At 40.7% G+C, this 23,984-nt stretch overlaps 1 protein-coding gene and 1 long non-coding RNA gene across 2 annotated transcripts in view; one reads left to right on the forward strand and one right to left on the reverse strand.

Annotated features, from left to right (window-relative positions):
- STAB2 (stabilin 2) overlaps positions 1–18,126 on the reverse strand; it is an 83,213-nt gene extending 65,087 nt beyond the window's left edge. Inside the window, exons 1-9 of the mRNA XM_086754371.1 lie at positions 18,029–18,126; positions 13,523–13,656; positions 12,580–12,695; positions 8,495–8,580; positions 7,576–7,645; positions 5,040–5,135; positions 4,621–4,746; positions 2,429–2,625; positions 1,496–1,629 (exon numbers count right to left, since the gene is read on the reverse strand). Coding sequence (XP_086610497.1) covers positions 1,496–1,629; positions 2,429–2,625; positions 4,621–4,746; positions 5,040–5,135; positions 7,576–7,645; positions 8,495–8,580; positions 12,580–12,695; positions 13,523–13,656; positions 18,029–18,112 — 1,043 coding nt within the window. The 5' untranslated portion in view covers positions 18,113–18,126. The remainder of the gene's footprint in view (positions 1–1,495; positions 1,630–2,428; positions 2,626–4,620; positions 4,747–5,039; positions 5,136–7,575; positions 7,646–8,494; positions 8,581–12,579; positions 12,696–13,522; positions 13,657–18,028) is intronic.
- A 5,678-nt stretch (positions 18,127–23,804) lies between these two features.
- Positions 23,805–23,984, forward strand: part of LOC147602125 (uncharacterized) — an 89,158-nt gene continuing 88,978 nt past the window's right edge. Inside the window, exon 1 of the long non-coding RNA XR_015259334.1 lies at positions 23,805–23,939. This is a non-coding gene — a long non-coding RNA (uncharacterized LOC147602125). The remainder of the gene's footprint in view (positions 23,940–23,984) is intronic.

Below are 23,984 nucleotides of genomic sequence, written 5' to 3' on the forward strand. Positions count from 1 at the left end.
AAAGCCAAAACCAAAAGAAAGGAAGCAACACACTTTTATGGCCTCCCTTATTTGTGTTTTAGAAGAAGTAAAAAAAAACCCCACAAAACAAGCCCTTCCAAATATATTTAAAGCCTGGGATGCAGCCAAAATGCGAGTGTCTGTCACTTATCAGAAGCAATTTACTGTGCCCACATTTACCAATCGATGTTTTTCTTTGCAAAGTTCCTCTTTCATAAATGGATTTTCCTTAGTTGGAAACTATTCAATATAGTTTCAAATTTTTTTTTTTTTTGCCAAATAGATAGTTTTAGTTTAATTTGAATCCCATCCCAGTCCTTTCTTCTGTATTTGTTTTTGTCATTAAAGATCATTGAATGAACGATGTGCAAAGCATTTGGATTGTTTGATTCCCTCTCAAGTAATAAATTTTTAACTTTCCCATTCTAAAATTCTAAAAACTTCCTCAGCTGTTGAAAATTGAGTTGCAACAGTGAAACAGTGACAAATTAGGAAAAGTCGGTCCTGATTTCTGTGATGTGGAATTTTCTTTTAAATTTTCAACTCATATTGTACAATATAGTAGTATACTATATACAAGAATACTCTCCCAAGTGAATGCTTTCTGTCTATAGATCTATAAAATAAATACATTGTTCCGAGCTCACAACTAATGGCCTGTCTTTGTCTCTCACCTTCAAAATCTCAGCTCCTGAAAACTAACATTTTGGGGACACCTCTGTAAACCTAGTATTAGCCATCACTGGGCTATAGAACCATGTAATCCAAATTCTTCTGTTTACGATAGATTTGTTAAGTTTGATGTTAAAACTGACTTTCCTCCTAACATCTGTGTAGCAAATTTCTGTACAAGAAAACAAACTCTGCCAGAAGTTTTGCAGTTTCCCATGTTCTCGTCTTGAGGCTTTGAGGAATCTGCTGAGGTTGGTGTTGCCTTCACAGCACGGGGGTCAGATTCCCTCGTTGTATCTGTATTAGCATGCTAAAAAGAGCCAGGACTCCAGCGCTGTCCTATGATAATTAATGCTGATTAATTTTTAGCATGCTGCCTGGCATGTTTCTGGCCCACACCAAGTAGCATTTTCCTAGGCAGTGCCCAGGCACAGTTGAAGGGATAGCATGTGCCAGGGACTGCTGCCAAGAGGCAGTTACTCTGTTTTGGAAGAAGAGGAGGCTTTAGCTGTGAGCCAGACGATGCTGCTTGCCCTCAGGAACAGAAAAGAGGTCTTGGTCCTTTTTATTTACTAGTGTAGAAGTGACTTCTGAGCACTATAAAAATAAAACTTAACAGATATTAGCAATTGGTCTGATGAAATAAAACACTATGCTGATTGGCTGACCCAAACCCCATTAAATCTTGTGATTTTTCCTCAATAAGGAGACCACTAATGATAACTTCAGGAGGTGTTCATCCACTGGATTTGTTTTAACAGCCTATTTACTAGGGGAGGGATGGAAAAACTGGATGAAAGCTTTAATAAGCAAAACCACTCACGTAATCTGTCCTGGTGCAACCGTTGTGCATTTAGCTTTTTTGTGGCAGGTGTTGTTTGTTTCACAGATGTCCGTCATGCTGCATCCTTTCCCAGGTACAAAGTTTGTATAATGCTCCTTGCATTCACAGTGAGACTAAATCAGAAGGATGGGAGAGAAGAATTAGACACACACAAATTGTGGATTTCGGCATACTTTCTGGAACTAGGATTTAAAGACAGTGAGCCTTAATTAATCATCTGGTGAGCTCAGACGCAAGTATAAAACTTATCCATATTTATACAAGTCCCTTCTAGGTCTTATCCACTCCAGAAAAACTACTGACTCTCAGATAAATTTCCTTCAGATCTAATCCTGTAGATTCACTTCTGTGACCAGAGAAGATTTAAGATCAGTATGGTCTTCTGAAGTCTTGCTTTCTTGATGGGCGGGAGTTTTACACACAGAAATCTGAGCCAGTTCTAGCGTGAATAATATACAGCCTTTATGCAGTGCCTTTCATCGATTGTCCTCAAAGACCCAAACTACTTCTTTCCTAAATACGCTAACTTCAGGTATGTATCTGTGGTGCCTGTGTACGGAGCCTACCGGTCCTACAAATCCTCTGTGGTCAGAGAGACAAAACTTAACTGGGAGTAGCTTCATTTCAGTGCCTCCATTTTGGGGAGGTAAATCTGAGTCAAAATATTATAGGAAAAAGAACACTATTGCCATTCCCATTTTCAGAGGGGGAAACATGATATACATACCTTGAGAAGGAAGGTAAAGGGACTCACTCCTGGTCAATGGCATGTTTTATGCCAAAGCTAGGAGCAGAGCTTGGTCTCCCTGAGACCTGTTCTTGTACCCTCATGGCTTCTTTTTGGAGAGAAAGCATTATTTGTTCTTAGGCAGTTGACACAGGAAACATCTGGGGTACTCATTCAACACTAACCTTTCCTGGACCATCATATATGCAAACGGTAGACTGTGCAGGGCAATTCCCATACGTTGCTTGGCAGGGGTCTACGGGTAAGCAAACTTGACCGTCCCCTCTGTAACCTTCTCGACAGGTACATTTGTGCTGATTTGGTCCAAGGTAAATGCAGTTGGCATTAGGGTCGCAGACCTTTTTGGAGCATGGGTTGATAGCTTGTGAAAAAAAGAAGTGAAGTAAATGAATTATCGCCTGCAGTTCTCAAACTTGAAGACAAGGATTTGCCAGAGCACCTCTGTGCCAAACAAAGCCTGGGTAGACTAAATTTCTCGTAACAGCCAAGTCTGAAGTATTATGGCAGCATGAAGACAGGAGGAATGTATTTATACTAACATAGCAACCAACTGTTTGCTTTTGAACAGAAATGATCTCTTAACTTGGCAAATTGAGTTATAAACAGATTAAATCATGTAATGTGCTCATTAAAGTATCACAACTGTTTCCCCGTTCTCTGGTGGATTTTAACCAGAGAAGGTCAGGTAGCTGATCTGAGGTCCATACAAGCTTTAAGCACGTGTTAGATCAGTTGGAAAGTATTTCTCAATACAATAGGCCTTCGCCGTTTTCTTTCCGGTAATTAAACAATATAATGTCATCCATTCAGCTACATGGAAAACTGGCCAGCAAGAACTTTAGTCATGTCTTCCATACTGCTGTAGTTTCAGGACTGGACTGGAAGCTCACTTCTTAATTCTATGAGGCCTTTTTTTCAAGGCAATGCCATTGTTTGTCCTTGTTCATAGTCCAGCAGTGCTTGGAGAGCGTCTTCTCACATTTTTGTGTCCAGTTTAGGATATGGTCAAGGACACATTGTAGCTAGGTGGCAGGCCCTAGACTTGCCTAAAAGGTGATGCTGCTCACTGTCTTCCCCTCTCCTCCTTTTCTTACCTCTCAGCTGGGACTGAGAGAGTTGTCAATGCTCAGCTCCGCTCCGTCAAGCCTTGTCTTCTGTTCCAGTGTGAAATCACGCATGTGCACATGTTCACATGCTCAGTTTGACCATAAGCAATGCCATCTCCAAGCTGAGTCTGGGCAGCCACTGCTATCCTCACTTATGTGCTTAGCTGCTTTGGAGCTACTTGTTCTCTGCTTCCCAGCCAGTAAATGTAAGAGACACTGGTTTAAGCCACAGGTGACCCTGGTATCTAAAGGCACTGGGACAGAGAGGAGCAACATCCACGCAGGCTATATCAATGCAAAACCCAAGAGAGGTAGGGATGCTAGCATCTTCCTTTTCTGCCAGTTTCTGCAATTTCTTTGTCTCTCGCTTGTCTGTGCTGCCTATAGAAAAGCCTCATATTCCCTGAAGAGTGACTTTCTGATATCTTGCTCTTCAATGCTGTTCAAGTCTACTCAGAGAGGACTACACCACAGTTAGGACCAAAAGGGTTGAATTATATAATGTAAATATTCCCGGAGAGGATAAGATGTATTGTATTTCTGGCTGATTTCTGATCCAAGACAACATTTGCTGAATAGTGCTCCCAGCACAAGGTAGAACAATTTTCTTCATTGCAATTGGTCTAGCCAGAAGAACAAGTGCTGTAGGACATAGTATAAGTATGGACTCTTATAATACAGTTAATTTGAGTATTTAATGGCAAGTTAAGGAGTCTATAAAAGATAACTCTAAGGTAGACTTTTACCTCTGGCTGAGATGCTATTACTTTTGTTTCATATAAAATAGGAAAGCTAAAATGAGCTTGTCTGTAGAGTTTAGGCTAAGTAATGAAGCTGAGCCACCACATGATGGATATGCAATAAATATAAGCCCTCGGTGGCTATTGCTGATTTTCATGGAAGCAAACTATGAGGTTGAACTTTAGCAAGTACAGTGACATGATAGGAGCAGATCTGTAAGCATTGATGACCCAGTTTCCATACTACACATTTCAAGGGGTTTTACTAGCTTTAGTCCGGCTGCATGAACTGAAGTTTGATAGCAGTTGGACTAGTGTGCTTCTGGAGCACATTTTAGGGTTTAGTTTCATCCAGGAGTCTAGCTTGTGCTTCGAGACTGCTTTGGGGTGAGAAACCAACAATTAAGTCAAGGCAATGGTGAGATTTGTTTCAAAAGTGCACTCAGTATCTGAACTATAATACTAATGATGTTGCACCCAAAGAACTCAGTGGACATGTAAATTACTCACGTTCACATTGGGTACCGTCCCCATGGTAGTTGGGCAGACACATGCATTGCAGTTGTCTTCCATCCTCACCTGAGGCAGAGCATCTGGAGTTTGCAGGGCACCGCAAGGCCTCACATTCAGGTATTGCTGATGGACAGAGGGTGACAGGTTAAGCTGTGTCTGCACACTGTGCCAGGAGATCTTGTGTCCTGCAGTGTACCAGTTCAAAGTATACCTGACCTAGGGACCATCATTGATCCCATTGCTGTCATTGTTATTCTGGTGATCAAAGTGGTGATGATGGTTATGGGAGCTCACGCACAGGGTTTGAGGTTCGGTGTGTGTTTTGTTGCTCTGAGACTAATTTTACATTTGTCCTCGCCAATTCTAACTGTATCAGAGCTGTTGAATATCTCATATACAGAAAGCAATCTACTTACGCTGGTCACAGGTGAGCCCTTTGTATCCAGAGAAGCAAGTGCATCTTCCATCCCCTGTAATTCCACTGTTGCATACTCCATGAACACAGTTGCAAACTATAGGGAGAGATGGATTGTCTTTACTGAATAATAGTGGTATTTGGAAAGACAGTGTTAGTGCTTACCCACAGCAAATAGTGTCTTGGCCAACAACTGTTAAATATTACAAAGTGTGGTTTTTAAAAACCAAGCTTTGACCTGAGTTCCTGAATTTATAGGCTCTCATTAATAAGAAGATCCATACTCACAGTTGCATACATCAGTAATAACATACTGATTTTTGCAGGCTGTTAATAGCCTGAGGGCCTGAAAATCTTCACGACACATGCTGTAAATATCAAACTGACCAGTTGTTAATACCATAAAATTTGTAAAATTGACATACAGTCTTGAAACAAAATTGAATATGACATGTAACATAGGTGGAACTACGACAATAGGTCATGTTTATAACTGTTTAAAAATCGCTCATTTTTGCTTCAGTTCTGTTTGCCTCTCTCTCAAATACCTCCAGAAGAAGTGAGTTTTTGATTTTTTTTTTTTTTCCCCTCCCTAAGCAGAATTTATTTCGTTAAAAGGATGATTAATCACTGTGTCAGACTCAGGCTTTTTTTTCTGGCCCTGTTCCTATATTCTGCCGTTTCTGGTTATAAACTTTGTGACAATATGTGCACAAGATTCCATGTTCAGAGTCCAGGCAACTATAAGACTTCTTTATAAATATTTTTGAAGCTTTATGTATACTTAAGAAGCTTTATAGTTGTAACTGTTTCAGTTATGGTAATGATGCTTTTTTTAAAAAGGCCCTGTATAGTTACACTTGGAAAATCCTCTAAAATGTACAGAGTTGTACTGGCGACTTCATGTTTAAGCTGCAGTGATGCAGTGTATCCTCTTCCCTTTACAAACATATCCTGTGTTCATGCAGATCACCTACGCTAATTAATTAGTAATCTACCTACATTAGGAGTCCTGATATAAAAACCAGGAATGTCTAAGGTATTGCTGAAAAGCAGTTAGTCACAAATGCACAGTATTTATAGGTGCTTAGAAAACTTGGAGGAGCTCAAATATCTGAAAGCTGAAGTGTAAAATGTTGCTTAAATTAATACGTAGTTGAATCCTCCAGTAGCTTCTTGGAAAATAATTACATTTACAATATTGAATTCCTTCAAGTACCCTATTTTCATGAAAATGTTGGGTGAGTTACATTTCTGTGTATCAACACTGGCATCCAGTGGACAGCTGGTGGAAAAAGGGCTTTTGAGTCAGCAGTGGTGTATGATTAGTGTAGAAAGACCAGCACAGATCATTTAAAGTGAGGCCTTTTTTAGAAGCAACTTTTTGTAGATCTTGAAGGAACAAAGAGAGTTTTACCTAGAGATAAACAACTATTGCCAGTTAAGAAAGAGATGTTTCTTAATATTTTTTTTTCAGGCAGTTTTCTGATGTGTCTGTTTAATGCTCGACAGGGGTCAGGAAGATAAATAAAATACTAGAAATGATTAAGAAACAGACAAAAACTGGAAAATATTATACAAATATAGGCACTTGTGATACAAACACATTTTAAATAGTGCATATAGCTGTGATCCCTCCCTCAATGCCATGCTTCTCCTAATAGAACTATGGCCAACCAGTGGAATGATCTACCAGTCTGAAAACAAAACCAAATGAAATTCATCCTTTTTCACACTTATAACTAAATTATGGAACTCCACACAGAATATTCTGGAGAGCAAAAGCAGAATTGGACTTAGAGGCAAGGTAAACAATTTATGAAGGATGAATCCAGCAAGAGACTTTAAACATGATGATTTGAGTGCAATCTCTGTCTGCTTGTACTTTTTCTGTAGATATCAACTATTGACCTCCAATATGGCATACTAGGCTAGAAGGACTTTTGGGCTGATTCAAAATGGCCTTTTCTTGAGTCAGATATACTAATTTCAATACCACATGTGTATTTCATGCCTTAATACAGATGGTCCAGTTTGTAGACATATTTAAAAACCATACCAAAACACTGTAAACTGCTAAGAATTATACATTTGGTATGTTTCAACCCAATATTTTAAGTACCATAACAACCTCCTATATTTAGATCAAATAAAAGTGAATCCATAATTTAAGATGAAAAGTGGGTAACATAACTGGCTAACAGGGAGGCATACCTGCAGGAGCACACAGATGATTCTAATCCCTAATTTATTTGACTGTTTGCTGTAACAACTATATTCAAGATAAGAGTAAGATATATTTGTAGCTCTACACTAAGTGTTGTCTGTACGGTCCTGAGCTGAATCCAGCCCCACTGTTAATGAGGAATTGAGCAGCTGCCTGCTTTCTTTGCCTCTTGTGTCCCCTGAAGCAGGCAGCAGCTCTTGATGGGAAACCCTTAGATCTCCCCGGCCATTTCACTCTGATTTCTTAGTGTCTGAATAAGGATTTCACTCACCTTCTTTTCCCTGCTTCAATAAAGAAAGCTCCAACTTACCATATGTGCAGTGAGGACCAAATAAATTATCATCAGCACATTTTTCACAGGCTGTCCCACCAAATCCTTTCTGTGAATTACAGAATGGAAATGAAAACTTAAGTTTCTCTTCTATCTCTATCTAGATAGATATATGCTTAGCAGCCTGAAAACAGCATCGTTAGCTACCCTAAGAAAATAACATGAAAGGTTCAATCAGCAAATCAGGGATGACTACTGCAATCTAGAAAACATTGTCTTTTGAATGATATTTTCCTCTCTCTGTCTTTTTTTTTAATTTTAAATTTTTATCTCTTACACTTCAAATCAGATGTTCTGAATATCAAGTTAACAATAAAGAACAGTAATCAAGCCTAACACCCAAATCATTCTGACAATTGTTAGGTTGTATTTTCTGACTGCTTCTCATTCTGTCTCTTTTTCACACGTCCTCAGAAGATGCGCTTTTGATGTAATGGAAAGATTAACCAGTAGAGGGAGAGGTAGAAAAAAAAATCATTTGGGTTGGTTTTTTTTTTTAAAAAAATCTTTTTGGCTGAAGTTATTAAGCACTGCATGTTGCACTCTCAGCAAAGGAACATTGTACTGTGAGTATAGTCCCAAGTATAAGTACCTTCTAATTAGGGCAAAAAGCCATAAGTAATAGCACACTCTAAAAAACCAGAACAACTCAAAACACCTGTTTCAGGAAGGCAAGATGGAAGAACTTTTTAATAATTTCACCCAAACATGCTCAAGTCTGTAGAAATAATAGTGTGAAGAGTAGTGCAATCCAAGCAAAAAATGAACTTCAAGCAGATAATCCCTGCTGCTTCTGAAATACATTCCTTTAATGTATTTATACAAGGTAACATGCATTATTTGTTAGCAGAGCTTACATGCCGTTGTTATATTTTTCCATTTAAAAGAAAGGATGTACCTGACAAGTGCACGTTCCATCCCCATTTATACCCTGGGAGCAGCGTCCTCTCCTGTTGCACGGTGATGCGGCTCCTCCCGGACACGCTAGAAATGACAACATTTAAGCCACCACTCAGCTTGCTCTGACCCTTCTGCTCCCCTTGCACATGAAGGGTGACAGCTTCGGAGGCTGCAGGGTTTTGGGCCAGACAGGGACCTCGAGTGACGGCTGCTGTTTTGCAGCTGCCCAAATCTCTTGACTAGAATCTTGGCTTCGGCAGAGACCATCACTCTCTCCAGTATGGGAACTGAAGCTAGTGACTGTAATCAAAGGATTGCACGAAAAATAGTTTTCTTATTCTGAAGTACTATATTGATTTTGTTCCCACCTTTATTTGCAAACACTCTAAACTCAACTTTTTTTGATACAAGTGGAGTTTGCCTGACCACTTATTCTGTAAGATGATATAACTCTGATTGAAAATTTGCTGTCAGAATTACATTTTATGCTAAGTTAGAGTTTAAACAAGCCTTTTTCTTTTCCCCCAAAATTGCCTTTGCTTTACATGGAAAGTTTTTCCTTTTCCCCATTACCTCCTGTAAGGCTGTGATATTTGATTCAAATGATCTTGAAAACTGAAATTTGGGTATCTCATAACCTGCTTCTGACCAATGTGCTGTGGTTGCTAGTAAAACTTGTGTGCTAAAGATGTGCTATGCTCTTCAGATCCTCTGGTGCTAAAATCTTGATTACAAGCCGTGGTACACTAGGTGAGACAGAGTCTGACCAAAAACCCGAGCCAGCAGGAGAGAATAAGAAACAATGAGTGTACTTCCAAATCAAAATAGCATAATTTTTGTCTGAAATTTGCCAATATTCAGGTTTTTTTTACTGAAAGGTTGCCTATAGGAAATGCATATTACAGTAATTTTTAGTCAAATTGTTCTGTCATGTTTTCCCCCCTGGAGGGGTATCCTTATTTTTCTACAGTTGTGCAGCCTCTGGAAATTATTTATTAACTCACTTCCATAAGACTTTCCTTCCCATAATTTTGAGTTCCTATCAGGTACCATAATCCTGATGCAGGTGGTATCTAAATGTATCAAACTCCTCCTGCTCTCACAGGTTCTCTGCTGTACCTTACCAGCACGTTTATTGCTTACATAGAGTCTCTGTTTTTTCTGTGTCAGCAGATAGGCAGCACTGGATTTATGCTCCCAGTGAGTAACTTAATCCTGATTTAGAGTGTTCAAGTGAAGCAGAAGTTCTCATGAAAATGAATTTTATTTGGACAGAGTGATGAGCAAGTAAGTGGATGTGTATATGTATACACCTAATTTTAGTGAAGGCTTTGGCTTTATACCAATCTGTTAATATTTTTTAATTTATTCCTTAATGAAGAGTCTGTGAGATCTGTTGGATCTGAGTAAGCTTCTTGTGAAAAACCAATAAATTCAAAGATGAAAATTTTCTTGCAGTTTATCTCATACATGCTGAAATGAATAGATTTATTAAGAATTGAGATGAAATAACCAGAAATGAGGTATAGTAATAAATACATATACTTTAAACTGGCATTTAGTGACTCTTGTTTTCTGGCTACCATGTGATAGCTAATTCCCATCTTTAGGACTTTCACAGATGCAAACTGCTTAATAATTGCTCTGAATGGAAACAATTTTACCTGCACTGATGCTTTTATTGAATGTGCAAAGATAGAGAAATAATGAGAAAACTCAGTTTATGGTGTTAATTCTAGGAAAGGATATTTCGAAATTGCCGACGAACCAGATTTTTTTTCAGTCAACATTCATTACATTTCCCATTGTCTTCACTGCCTCTTGCCTCATGTTTTGATACCACCACCAAGGGGCAGCTTTATCAGAAGCGTAACAAGTTACCATATTGTTATACGAGTTGGGTCAGGCAGATAAAGCGCTTTCCCCGCCGGGGGGGGGGGGGGGTGGTGCTGAAGCGATGCTGGCACAGTCACCTGCCGCCACCCCAGTGCTGGGGAGGAGTCAGACCTTTGCTTTTGTTAGGGATGTATTTTGAAAGTAGTAGGAAAGAGATGTTTCTGCTTAGCTCTTGCGGCTGTCAGCGACTGAAGGCCAAATCTTTGTACCTAGGCCAAAGGAGTTTAAGTCTATCAGCTTTTTTTGCCTCATAATGTTTAATTCAGCACTTCCCAAGTGTTTTCAAATGCAGACTCTTGGATTACTTATCTTTACCTGACTCCCTGCAGACTGAAGCAGTGGGTAGAACTTGTAAAGATGTATTTTGGACCATATAATTTCACAGAATTAGGCTTATTATATTTCCTCTTGGCCTTTTTTTTTCCTTTTCACTTTATTTATTTTTTATTCTTACACTGCTTTCTACTTAGTTGCTCATAACGCACACCTTTCAGTTGGTACCCAGGCTTTTCTTTGGAGCCCAGAGTGGAAACCTAAGCTGGAGTAGGGAATAGCTCCCATTGAAGTCCACCAGTTGTACATGTGGGGCATCTGACCTCCACGGATGGTGGTCAGATGATACTGGCAGTGTAAAAAGGCTGTGCTCTTTTCCCCCGGACCTTCCCCACTCCCTATAGTTTTCCCTTTTTCCTTGATGTCTTTTTACAGAGGGAATGGGCATGTGGGTCCTTGGCTCCAGACGCTTTGTGGGGAGGAAAGGGGACAAACATCTTTCATTCACACTGTGTTTCAGCATGCGCTATAGTTTAAGGAAGTCAGAGTGCTATTTAAGACCTAGTTTTGTCATTGCCATCAGATGCTAAATGTGAAATAAACCCCTAGTCAGGGATTTTTCTCTAGCCTCAGGAAGGACCGGTTTTCCTCCAAATATTTCAAGGAGTGCCATATGATCTTTGAGAGATTGAGATAATGCAAAGAGCTATTTTCTTCCTCCAAATGACAGCAGAAACAATGCTGAGACCTTGATTCTTTGCTTTTTGGGGACAGGAAGTTTGTCTGAAGGAAGAGAGGGCTTCCTCGCCTCTGCGGCCTCCTGCCCGCAGTGGTGCAGGCAGGGCTCTGGCTTGCGGGCGACGAGCTCTGCCCCTCTCTAGAAATGCCAATGCCCCTCGTGTGGCCTCCCAGAGCACCCCTACATGATGATCACATGTAGCATTGCCTTCCTTCTACTGGGCACTTAGGCTGTATTTGGTGGAAGAATGGTAAATCACCGCACAAGTGGGTGGTTACCTTCAGTAGAAGACAGGACCACACACTATGTACTCAGCTCTTAGCCTATATTTTCTGTAGAAGTAGCTTTTAAGTTGGGGTTTGACTATCTTACTTTGGTAGATAGTTGACTGGTATTTAAATCATAGCTTGGGCCATGCCCAAATATTTTTTTAATCTATTTTGTGAACAAAAGGACTTCACAGATGTTGAACCAGACCTTTACCCCATTATCTAAACTGTGAACTAAAGGAGGAAATGCTCTGTTTGGGCAGGGAAACTTCCTCTGCGGGGCTTGATGCCCACCTCAGTAGCCTGAGATTTGATACACTTGTGGAGATGCTGAAAGGCTTTTCCTGAAGAAGGGGCAGAGGGAGGAGAGGCACTCCTGGTTACCCCTGCTTCAGTAATGGCCTTTAGCATTCACTGGAAATTCAAAAAACTTGGAGGGAAGAACTGCTTCAAGTTGAGCTGAAATAAAAAAGACCCTTCTGGCATAAAAAATTCAAGAGATTTGGAAATCTTTCAGAGTATTTTTGCCCTAAAATGAAACATTTAAACTTGCAGTTTTAAAATCTTAAGTCTTAAAATCCGTTGTGGAGATACTCACAAATGAAGAGTCATTTTGCAGGCATTGACTGAAATGATTTGTTTTGAAAATCTCAAAATCAAGGGGCTTCCCTGAGTTTTCTGAGTTTTCCTATGAGTTTTTCTTTTAAAATGAAGCTTTGAATACATGTGGTTTTCTCCATATTCTCCAAGTTTTGGCTGAAAACTGCTGTTTATTTCTACTCCTATTATAAGCTCTGATGAGCAAGTTTATCATGGCAACAGTTTCTGAAAAGAAGAAAAATCACTGCTGTACTTCTACTCAAATTCTATTTAAAAAAAAAAAAAAAAAAAAAAAAGAGAGCTTACCCATGCAGTCTGGGCCCCAGTGTCCCTGGCAGCACTCAGGTTGCTCAAATTCCTTCACACAATGATGCCGGCATCCCGGAAAAGACAGTGTGTGTGTTTTAATTTCTAGATAATACCTGAGGAAAAGAAGTTGGAGCTGCTTTAAAGTACTTAAAAGCCTCCTGTTGGAAAAAAATTAAGTTCTTAACCTCCTCTTCTCCTTTCAGTGTCAGACAAGAGCGCTTTAAGCTTAGTTATATTGGTCTGCTTTTTTTTCTTCATTAAAATACACATTGTACATCAGGGTCTAAAAAGATTCTTGGAGCTGTTTCTTTTGCATAGTATATTTCTATTTTTTTTTTCATTTTTGCAACCTAAACACAGCAATTTTCTCTAAGTTTTGATTTGAATTAGTATTTTAAATATTATTTAATATCAAGGTTCTTTAAATGCTAAGTAAGATTAAAATAGTTACATTTTCCCTAAAATACTGCTTTTCTTTCTTTTTTTTTTTTTTAATCCAAAAGGCAAGATTTCAAATTGGTTTTGAGATATTTCTTCCTGCTTTTCACCCCCCTACACCTCCCTAGTCTGGCAGTTTGAAAAATCTGTTATTTATATGATAATATGTTATATGAATGATATGATATATAATTTGTATGATAATATATCTTTATAATATGATATTTATATGTCATTCATATAAATTATGCAGAATAAACAAGGAAGTGATTTTATGATATAACTCAAAAGAAAATCTGATAGGCCATCGATAGCAATATTTATTTTCCTCTTATACGGTTTGCTGAGTAACTTTAGGCTTCAAGTACTCTAAGCGAAGCTTGAGTTCTGGAGTTGGTGAAGCCAATGGTAAATGTTCCTTAAAAATAGCATAGAATAGAGCATTTATAATATGAATTAACATTTTCTAATTCATGGAGAAAAGCTCTGACAGAAGAGATACCTGCAGTCTGATATCCCAGTCCCATTGGTAATTTTGGTGTAACCAGCAAGGCACTGGGTTTTGAGGTTTAAAGAGCAAGGTACACATTCAGTTTTCATTTGAATGAGCAGCTTTTGACCACATTGCTTCTTCATCTGTAATAGGAGAAGATTAATTAAAAAGAAGGAAAAGGTTCTCTGAGTTGGTTTAACTAGGGGTAGACCCTAGCAGCATTGCTGAAAAATGACAAGTTTAACTCAGCTTTGTTCTCACTCACAGCCACAAGCTCTATCCTGTTCAGCAGGAGCTCCTTGCTCTGTAGCTAAACTAGGTAATAAACCGTATATCAGGGCTAGTCTTGTCTGCACAAAATAGGTCCAACTACTCCGGGATGAAGTCTTCTAAGTGTCATATTTCTTTTAAGAATGCTTTATCAACAAATGCTAAGTTCAGCAGTCTTAAAAGCCAGGTTGCCAAGACAGCATCAGTCTACTGAGTGTTAGTTCTGAAGTTGCCTTGCGAGCCCAAAGCAGGATGGAGAAGGACAAGTGCTGGCAAGTGCCTTCCCTAGTCAATGGCAAAAGTAAACATAAGGTGTGGAGGAAGTTGCCTGTGGGTCTGTGCACACAGAGCACAGCAAAAGCCTTTTTACATGCCCAAAGCTTGTGTTTCATATTATCAGCACCACTGTACTGAATTAAAGGGCTATGGCTGGTATTTTCAAATTGATGTAAAAGAATGACCTCTAGCTTCGCATTGAAATCTGGCAGAAGTTATGGGCCTGACCCCATCAGAGCACAGTGAGAAGTGTACCTCCTCTCTTTTTTTTACCTAGAGAAAGCCACAGGAGGAACTATTCCATCTTGGGAAACCAGGCTGTAGTCCTCTAGCTCACATGCCAAGGGCTCGTGCCCGTTGCTGTGGAGGTCCCAGTTTCAAGAATGCAAATCTGACAAATGACTTGAGAAGGTGGCAAAAAGGAGAAGAGGCTTAGAGTTTTGTCACAGTAGTAGAACTGTATTTTTGTCATTTTAGAAATAACAAATTTGAAAATATCTATATACCAAATATAGCATCTATTTTCTACTACTAAAACAGTCGACGTATTTTAAAGCAAAAAGTCTTTGCTGAACTCCCTCTAATGTTGGTTTCATCTTCTTTCTTCCTGCTGAGTATTTGTAGAAGTAAGTTCGTAATTCACAAATGGTGAGAAATGATCTGTTGCAAAACATGATCTTTAAAAAACAACAAAAAGCGATAAATGAAATTGTAATTCTTGGAGAGGAAGTACTCTAAAGTGCTCCACTTTCTATTCCAAGATTTAGCCACTGTTCTCTAAGTACAGACCCATTTAGGTGGTCTTAACTCACTCAAGCAATATTGACCATGACAGGCTTCCTGTCTGGCACACTAGAATTGAAGCGAACTCTCTAAACGGGATTTTAATTAAGCAGTCAAGTAGTCAATGAAGGCGATGTCTGAATCATTGCCAGGCCAATCTGAGGAAATGCTTAATGTTTATCTTGAAAAACTGTACCTGCCCACTGTGTGTGTGCATGTGTGTAGGGGCCAGTTCTAGCAGCATCATCCATTTGAAAATATTTAAATATGTTAATAGTTGTCTGTGGATGTTTTAAGTAGTTTCCTAGATTATAAAGTCAGACAGACAATTATACCAGAGGAGCATAACACAGGATAATGGAGGTTCTTGGGTGAAATTTAGTTTGAACAAGAGGAACCTTTAGAAAGCATTAATTTGATTTGGAAATGATCAGTATGAAGAAACAAACCATGGTATGTTCCTTCTGTCATAATTTGTCTGTGATGATTTTGCTTCAGTCTCCAGTCATTGCTCTTCTGTAGTTTGCACAACAGGTAGGAAGGTGTTCTGCTACTGAGTTTACTGCTTCCTTCCTATGAATACTTAGTGTCTGAGATCAAAGTACATTTTCTTTGTGCATGTAAATAAAGAGCATTTTTAAAATTCCCTGCTATGACTCTAGTTTCCCAGTTCTCGAGTCATTCCCCAACTCTCCCCTGGAGCCTGCCCAGTTTGGCAATAGCCCTCCCAGATGGGGATTGTCAGACCTGGCCTGTCTGAGCGATTCCTGTGCACTTGTGCACTTCCCCTGCGAGGTCTTCTTTGTCCCCCACCTCAGCAAATTGACCATTAACCCTTTGTGCAGCAGCATCGCAGCAGGAGCTTCAGGTCATTTGCTATCCAGGATCTATTCCAAGCCATGACTTCCAAGAATGGAGCCCACTGCAGCGCTTGTGTTACTTGATGGACATCCTCCAGTATATCTGTCCAGGGATTCCCAAACAACATATGTGCACATGCAAACCTGTGCTGTCCAGGTAGTACTGGACCTTCTGGGCATGTGTGGGATGCTGCAGACTCGTTGCAGAAGCTCACAGCTGGCCTGGGTGGGTACACTGGCACCCTGGGCAAGATTTCCACATGTGCCACACAGCCTGGTAGTCCTGGATGAAGCCCTCAGCCCAGTGGTTTCTCCCCTTGTTAATTATTCTTCCTTCAATGTTTGTGATAGCAGCACATTTTGGTAGTGGAGGTTGTGAGGATGTCTCACAGACACTGACAAGGAGATTAAGTTGCGTGAGCTCTGAGGGACTCCACTTGATAGTCATCACCCAGTTTATTTATTTATATTTATTTTATTTATATTTCAACATCTATTTAGTCTTCAACTTTTAGTCTTTATAAATGTACTGCTGAAATCTGATTTGGGCAATGTTCAATTAGCTACATTTGGGTTGCAAAACTTTTACTGTTCGGTAGACGCATTTCAGGTGTCTTTGAAATAAAAATGAGACCTTTCTCCAGCTGTGAGTATAATGTGGATACAGCTTGATCAGACACTTGGCAAAACAGCGGCAAGCAGTGCCATGCTGAGCAGACTGAGCAGCCTCCCAGCCCTCTTGGCAAAGCCCAGTGCTGGTGGGGCACTGGACTGACCTGGCTTTTTGGGCTTCAGGTCTAAGGTGGCTCCCATAAATTTAAAGCAGACCATCTCTGCAACTTGCTTCCCATCCAAAGCCACCTCACGAAGCACCAACACGAGAGGGTTTGAACGCTTCAAGCCTTTCAAAACCCTGGTGCTCAGCACCAGCGCAGCCACCTTAACGGTCGGTCCCTAACGAGAGATGACTCATGCACAAAAGCAAGAACCAACACAACACAAACATGCAATCCGGGCACCACCCTGTCAGTATTTCCACTGAGTCAAATCAGTATTGTTAATGTTGAAGAATCATAAACTTGGAGTATCTCTGATTTATCTGAGTCTTTAACCAGGTATGCTAGGGAAGCCCTGCTCCTTGCAGGTGCTCGGAGTAAGCCATTATGAGTTTGTATAAACTGCTGGACTTGTAGGATAAGGTTTAGGAGTGGCTGAAATTATCTCACTGCAGAAGTTGTCATGAAAAGGCACCCCACAAAATTTCATTTTTGCAACAAGAAAATTCAAAGAGACTTTGAAAAGTTAAAAATCTAAATAAAAATAGCTTATACTCTTTTCCTACCACCAGCTGTAAAAACGATGTTTTTTTTTTTTAAATGATGGAGATATTTCCCCTTTCTCCCATTTCCTCATTTTCCCTTTTTGCTGTTATGGAAAATGGAAGAAAGGTAGTTTGTTAGCAGCTCTTTTTTAAAGACTGAATAAGATAACACCTTTCCCAGTACTTGTTCATACTTTTCAAAGTATTTTTCCATTTAAAACAAAACTAAGTGGCTTCTTTCTTTTTCTCCCCTCCACAATTTCTCCCAATCCTTTTGTTTCCTCTTCCACAAGTGTTTGTTTTTGTCCAGAACGCAGTAATTTAAAGCCTATTGTAAGACAGTTTTAGATGAGTGAATGTCTCGCTGTTGAACTCCTGGTTCAGATTTGTAACCTAACACTTTCTGCCTCTCTGTAAGGTTGGTGAAAACTGATTTTGTGAAATTCCACAGATCCATAGGATTTGTACATGACAAATGCACCACTTACCCAAAAGTTTACAAATTTTTACTTAAATTTATAACTTACAGTTACTTTCAACAGCTCAATTCCTTAGAATTTTTCCCCCACCTATCTGAAATACTGTTTCCTCCTTGTGGTTAGCAGAGTGGCTAATTTTCACTAAGGAAAAATTTCTGCTTTAATTTTCTGACTTATCAGAAATTCCAATGGTTTTCTTTTGTTGCTTTTGATGAGTAAGTCCGCTACAGTCTTGCTACATTTGTCATTTTTAGAGACTTTTTCAGTGTACTCATGAAACATCATTTGAGCCATATTCTCATCTGGAATAAACAGATGCATTTCTGTTCTTTCAGGGGGCTGAATTACACAGCCCTTGGTTTATAATTCAGTGCCATATGGCATCAGTGACTGTCAAAGTGGGTTTTTCTGTTATCAGATACGGTATCCGACAACTAGACTCTATGTAACACTGAAACAGCCCCCGCCCCACAGTGTAATGCAGACACATAATAATTCATTACTTGAATAAAAAGCTGCTTCTTACCTCATCTGGGACTTGTGACGTCAAACACAGATTCACTGCAGCCAAAAAAGCCAAAAGGAATAAAACAATTGGATTTTTTTCCATTGTGAAGAATTTGATTTTTTTTTTTTCCTTCAGAGCCCTCCAGACATGAGAACTAAAATTCTAACAGAAAAGAATTATTTTCTAGAGTTGCTATTTCTTCTGCATTCTTAGGCAAATAGTTTAATAGGACTCTTGTCTTCCTGAAGGAAAAGGAGTGAAGGATACGGCATGTGAGGCTTTTCTGCAGGCAGGAAAAATTCCAAAATGCAGCAGGGTCTTTGCTGAAAGTTTTCGCTGCAAAGCTGAATAAATCCTTCCCAACTGAATGACAGGATATCCTGATGGAGCTCTGTTCATTTATCCCTCTCTCTGAAGCTGTTGACAGCACAAAACTAAGGACACAAAACTAAGAACTGTTATGACACAAGATGTTTTCTCCTTTTAGGTGGGCACAGACAAGGGATGGGAGCAACTGCTGCGCTTGTTATCATTGCATTTGTTCAACTGATCTAAGGCAGAGCAAAGGATCCCTGGAAGTTTTCTTATCAGCCCTAATAATGTAAGGGTGGGTTCCCTGAATGACTTTCTGGGGGAAATAGTACTGACTTTATCTCAGCAGGCCAAAAGAACATCTTCCAGCTTTGGTTAGCTGGATAAAAAGGGAGATTTTTTTTTTCTTTTTACTACTTTTGTTAAATAATTTTGACTCATTGCCTGGAGCTAAGCAGAGGAAAATTAACGTAGCTCTATTAATTGCAAATAATTAGGAGGGATGAGTAGACAGACATTTTGATTTGCCAAAAGCAAGACTGTTTCTCTCTCTTCTCAGAGTTGTTCAGCTCTTTCCTAGTGCTGCTGCTGCTCTGGTCAGTCTTGTAAGGGCTGCCTCTCTCATGTCTTAAATACCCAATAATTTGGCTGCCTCCAGTTTGCCAGCTTTGCTTTATGCCCCTGACATTATAATTTTTTCCGTCATTTGAAGGCACTCTGTAAGGGTGCCTTCATACAAAGTTCTGCTTTGAAGCTAGGTTAAGTTTTTGAAGAGTCCACAGTGCCTGTAAACCTAGTGCTTTCTCCCAAATTCCTATTCATAGTCATGGCTAGATGCTGCACTCACCTTTAGACCACAAATGTAACATTTGACGCAGTTGTAAACCATTATCTTGAACTCTGTGTTGTTTTCCTAAAGAACTCAGTGGTGATATGCGTGTAATACACAAATTAATCTACTTTTGTTATATTCTTTGACTGAATACTACAAATTTGCTGGTAGGAGACGGCAGGGCAAGATGTTTCCTGCATGCTCATCGGATCCTGTTCCTTTCTGCTATACGATGAGGAAAGTAAATAATTTCTTGTTTATGCAGACAAGATAGCAGCCGCATGCTGACGGCATGTTTGGCCTTGAGAAATGCCATTTCTCTTTTCTGAGGTCAAGGCCTTTCATGTCATTTTGGTTTTGCATACAATGTACAATCTGGCCTGGAGGAAGGAATGACTCTGTTTTTTCTCCGAAAGAGCCGAATTCTGGAAGATCTTCTCTGCTATGTGATGATTGCCGATGGCTGTGTCTCATCCTCCGTGGGTTGTTTCGGAGTAAAACTTCTCCTTCACCTCCTCCTGCCTTGTTGGAGCATGGGCAGGGTGGCTGGCCAGGCAGGGTCTGTGCTACCTGGGCAAAACATGTTTGCCTGGCCCCTGCGTGATGGCAGGAGCTGACAGCTTCTGCAGCAGCTCGAGGTCAGCTGGGTTTCTTGCCTGTTGCCACTTCAGACAGTGCAGCGATGAAAGGAGCTGTAAATCAAGCACGTCCCTTTCCTGTCCTGTAGATTGAGATAAAAAGCAACATGCATCAGCTCTCTTGTTATCTGCTTTTACCTCCCGTATAGGCATTTGTGTGAAGTAAACTCTTTTTCCCTTTCCTTCCTCTCCCTTAATGTCAGCGTGGCCTCCCCGCTAACCGCCATGGCGATCACTCGCCTTGCTCAGGAGGAGGCCGCCTCGGTGGCGTAGCCCATGCCTGAGGTACCAGGCAGCCACTGGCTCCATCGCTGTTGTCCGTGCTGGTGGGCCGTTAGCATGAGATGAAAGCCCTGTCTTGCCAGGGTTCACCCTTTGCTTTTTGAAATGTGATGGTTGTGGTTCCTGCAAGCTGGAACCTGGGTCCCTCCTCCCCTTCCCTGCTGCTGCCCGGGCCACCGAGTGCCGAGGGATCTGCACACCTCTGGGATCCCCCACAGAGATTTCACCTGTCAGTGTGCTACCCTGGGCATTGCCGCATCTGTGCTGACTTCTGTCTTGGCCATCCTCCAGCTCCCGCCCTTGACATGTTTGTATACTGTCCTGGCTGTCCAGCTTGTGTATTTCTGGGGCTGTCCTCCTCCAGGGTCGTGGTGGCAAGCTATCACATTCTCATCACCTTGCTGCTTATACAGCTCTGCTGAGACTTTTATGTTCTGGCATTTCCTACACTAACTTTTTCCTGGCTTTAGCAGGATATTTTACTTTTAACTTTGTGCTGTGCCACCTCCTGTGTCCAGCTGAAGTGGTGGACAGGTTTTGGATCTCTTTGGTTCCTGCAAGAAGGTGAAAATTTTGAAAGCCTTAGACAACAAATATCAAAATACAAATATGTCTGTGGAGTTGGTCCCTTTGAATATTTTTTTTTTACTGTTAGTGCAGGGGAGGGAAGTCAGAGCAAGGAATGTGGGAGTGACAGTGACCGTGAGCACAGATAGACCTGAAAGCTGGGACCAATTTGACATGGAGGGGCTGAGCCAAGCCTTCCTGGGGATATCCTAGCTGCTCAGATGCTCCCTGTTTCAGCTGCTTGTCACCCTTGTACCTCTGAAAACTTTCAGGTTGCAAGGAGCCAGGTGAAAAAGAATAGTAAGAGTCATTGTGTGTGCTGTAATACTGCAAATAGCGTGTGCTGAGGTGTACACTTGTGTGTGTCACAGCCTTCCTCCGCTCTGCTGTTGCATTCCTGGACTGGATGCTCCTACCTTTAAGTAGATGTGAGCTGGCTGCCTTTTTACTTTCTTCATCCACCTACTGCCTCTCTCCAAGTTGCTCCTTCTGTTTCTGTGCTGAAAATATCAACCAACCAGAGAAAATGAGATGGTTCATTTAGGTAGGTGTTTTGGAAAACAATATTTTGTCCTGCAACTTATTTCAGTGTTGCAATGAACTGGTTGTTCTTTCTTAGAGCCAGGCATCTGGCGCATGAGGTCAGTTTAAGTGAATAAAACCAGTGGAGATACAGACATGATGGTTGCAACACTTGCCTTCTTCTACATAGTTTTGATAATCACATAATTTCTTGCATTAAAAAAAAAAAAAATTATTATTGACTACATGACTTGTACTGTGTATTGTTCCCCTGAATTTTTTGAATGTGAAGCTCTCTCAACCAGAGATGGCTGAGCAGGATGTGATGAGGTCTCAGAGATTCATATGAAGCTCAGCCATTTCCACAAACAATCATATGACAAAAGCACCATTTTAGAGGAAGAAATAACAGAGAAACAGGACCATTTTGAAGCACAACACTCATTGCAGCCTGAACATTCATGAGCTCTGCGTAATAATAGAAGCCGGTACTGCTTTTCTGGTAGGTCCCACCCTACTTCCAGCTCAGCTCCTCTCCCAGGGATGTTGTTAGTAAGGTCTCAGAGAGTGTCAAGGGTGAGGGCAGTCTTGAGCTAAATTTAATAGTCTTAGTTAGTAATTTGAAAGTAAGCAGCAGAAAACAAATGAATTACTGTTTTTTAGTGTATGCGGCTTCTGTTTTGGAGCCGGTCACAGCAGGAAAACTGTCCTGGGGGTGTTTGAATATGGTTGGAGGCTCCACATGTCTGAGGAAAGTCACTTTGCTCTTTGTTTGGAAACTGGCTGAAGCACCTTGCAGAGGGGTAGGGAAACATAAAATGTGTTCAGAAGAAGAAAGCTTCCTATGGGGAGGGAGGCTTTGACTCTGCCAAGAGAAACGTCTGAATGCTAATTGTAGGTGGGAGGAAGCGGGGCACAAACCATCAAGTTGCCTAGGAGGAGGCTTGGGGAAAGACGAGGGGGGAATATTTGGGAAATACTGCCTTTGATTAACACAGACTTAATTGGAACATAACAAAGAGATGAAAAAAAAAGGTTTGGCAAGTTAAATCTTTCCAGTGCCATACATCTGAAGAAACCAATGGTGGCCTACAGAGAGTCTGAATGGGCAATGTGGAAGATTCTAGGGGTGTGTAATTTTATCTGCAGGGTTATGACAGCCATCATTTTGAAACATGGTGACTATCAGAACTAATTAATTCTCCAAGCCCATAGGATGCATTAAGATAGAGCTGCAGCTGGTATGCTGAGGAATGCCGTGCGCCCGGCAGAGGCCACCGCTTTTATCAATGTTAATGAGGGAGAAGGCACAGACAGCTGATCTAAACCCAAATGTGTTCACGATGCATACAGCTGATGGCAATGCAGGCTGCCTTTCAAGGGGTGGTCTTAGCCATAGATTAGATCCTCATAGTGGCCTCTTCAGCTTTCTTTCTTTCTTTCTTTCCTCTCTCTCTCTTTTTTTTTTTTTTTTTTGTTCTCAAAAGAGTCTTTCAGCTGGTGAAATTGTAAACAAAAGGCATTCTAGCTGAGGCCGTGGCGGAGAGGGCTTTGCTAGGGAGACATGAGGAGAGTAGCGTACGTGGTGCTGACTCGGACAATGTTATTTACTACAAATTTTAAAGGGGTGCTAGGTGGGGGAGCTGTAAGACTGAGCTTATAATCAGCTCCATGCTCTAAAGGGAACGATCACAAAATCAGGGGCTGCTCACACGTACCTCTGCTACCATTTCATGCTATAATAACATGTTGCTTTAAAAAATGAAAGTCATGCTCAAGCCATAGGTAAGGCTCTATGCCCTATAGGTCCAGCAGAATATAGGACTTATTTACAGGTCCCCAATTTGTGAGAAGCACTGAGACTTCTCACATGTTCAGATGTGAGACTTTCAGGCCAAGATGTAAAGGGGGTGAAGCTATAGGGCTCCTGGGTGGCAATGCCATGGGGTTGAAGGGAAGGACTTAGTAACCCAGACTTGAAGTGCAGGTGACATAGAGGAATATTAAAGCCATCTTTGTGTCCCTGTCTCTGGTCTGCATCTCCTGCATTGTAGTTCTTGGTAGACCATGCATAGACTCTGGTTCCACCTTTCTGCCAGCTAACAGCATGATAAACACAGAAGGTACTGCCCTTGTAGAAAATCTTGATTTTTTTTTTTTTTTAACACTGAGGCTCCTCCTGGCAATGTAACACTTGTCAGAATCATTAAATTTCATATTTAATGGAGTATAGATATAACACATATTTCTTGCACAAATTTGGAATAAAATGAATCCCAGTTATGAGCTAATGAATAAATACACCAAAATAAACTTGTAGTTTGAATTAACATCTGCCTGTTTGTGTCATGTCAGCATGTAAGAAGCTTCAGCTTTGGAATGCAATCAAAGGATATTGGAAACCGGGAAAAATAATGGGCTTACACAAGATGAGAGGGTGGCTCGAATGGATCTTGATGGCAATTCTCAAGTAAACCTATTTTGCAGTTTGTAAACATCCAGGCAGGAAGGAGCCTGGGGTTGTTTGTACGTGTGTCTTGTATTTCTGCAGTTCTGTTAAGGTTGCAGCATGTAAAGCCAAAATACCAGGAAATCCCTGAGGGTCCAGGGGATGGACAGAGGGACGTAGAGTGTGGATTTCTGGTGCTGTAAATGTTACATTGATTTCTCCAGCCTCATGGTAGAGGAGCAGCACAGAGAGCAGCACACACATTTCAGATCTTAGCAGCTGGCTGGGGGAGAACTGGGGACGTTTGGAAACCCCAGGCACCATAAGGTAAGGGAGCTTGTGCAGCTGGGGGAAGGAGCAGAGGTGGTGTTA

This window comes from Chlamydotis macqueenii, chromosome 1 (genome assembly GCF_036417535.1).
Source record: "Chlamydotis macqueenii isolate bChlMac1 chromosome 1, bChlMac1.mat, whole genome shotgun sequence".
Classification (NCBI taxonomy): Eukaryota; Metazoa; Chordata; class Aves; order Otidiformes; family Otididae; genus Chlamydotis; species Chlamydotis macqueenii.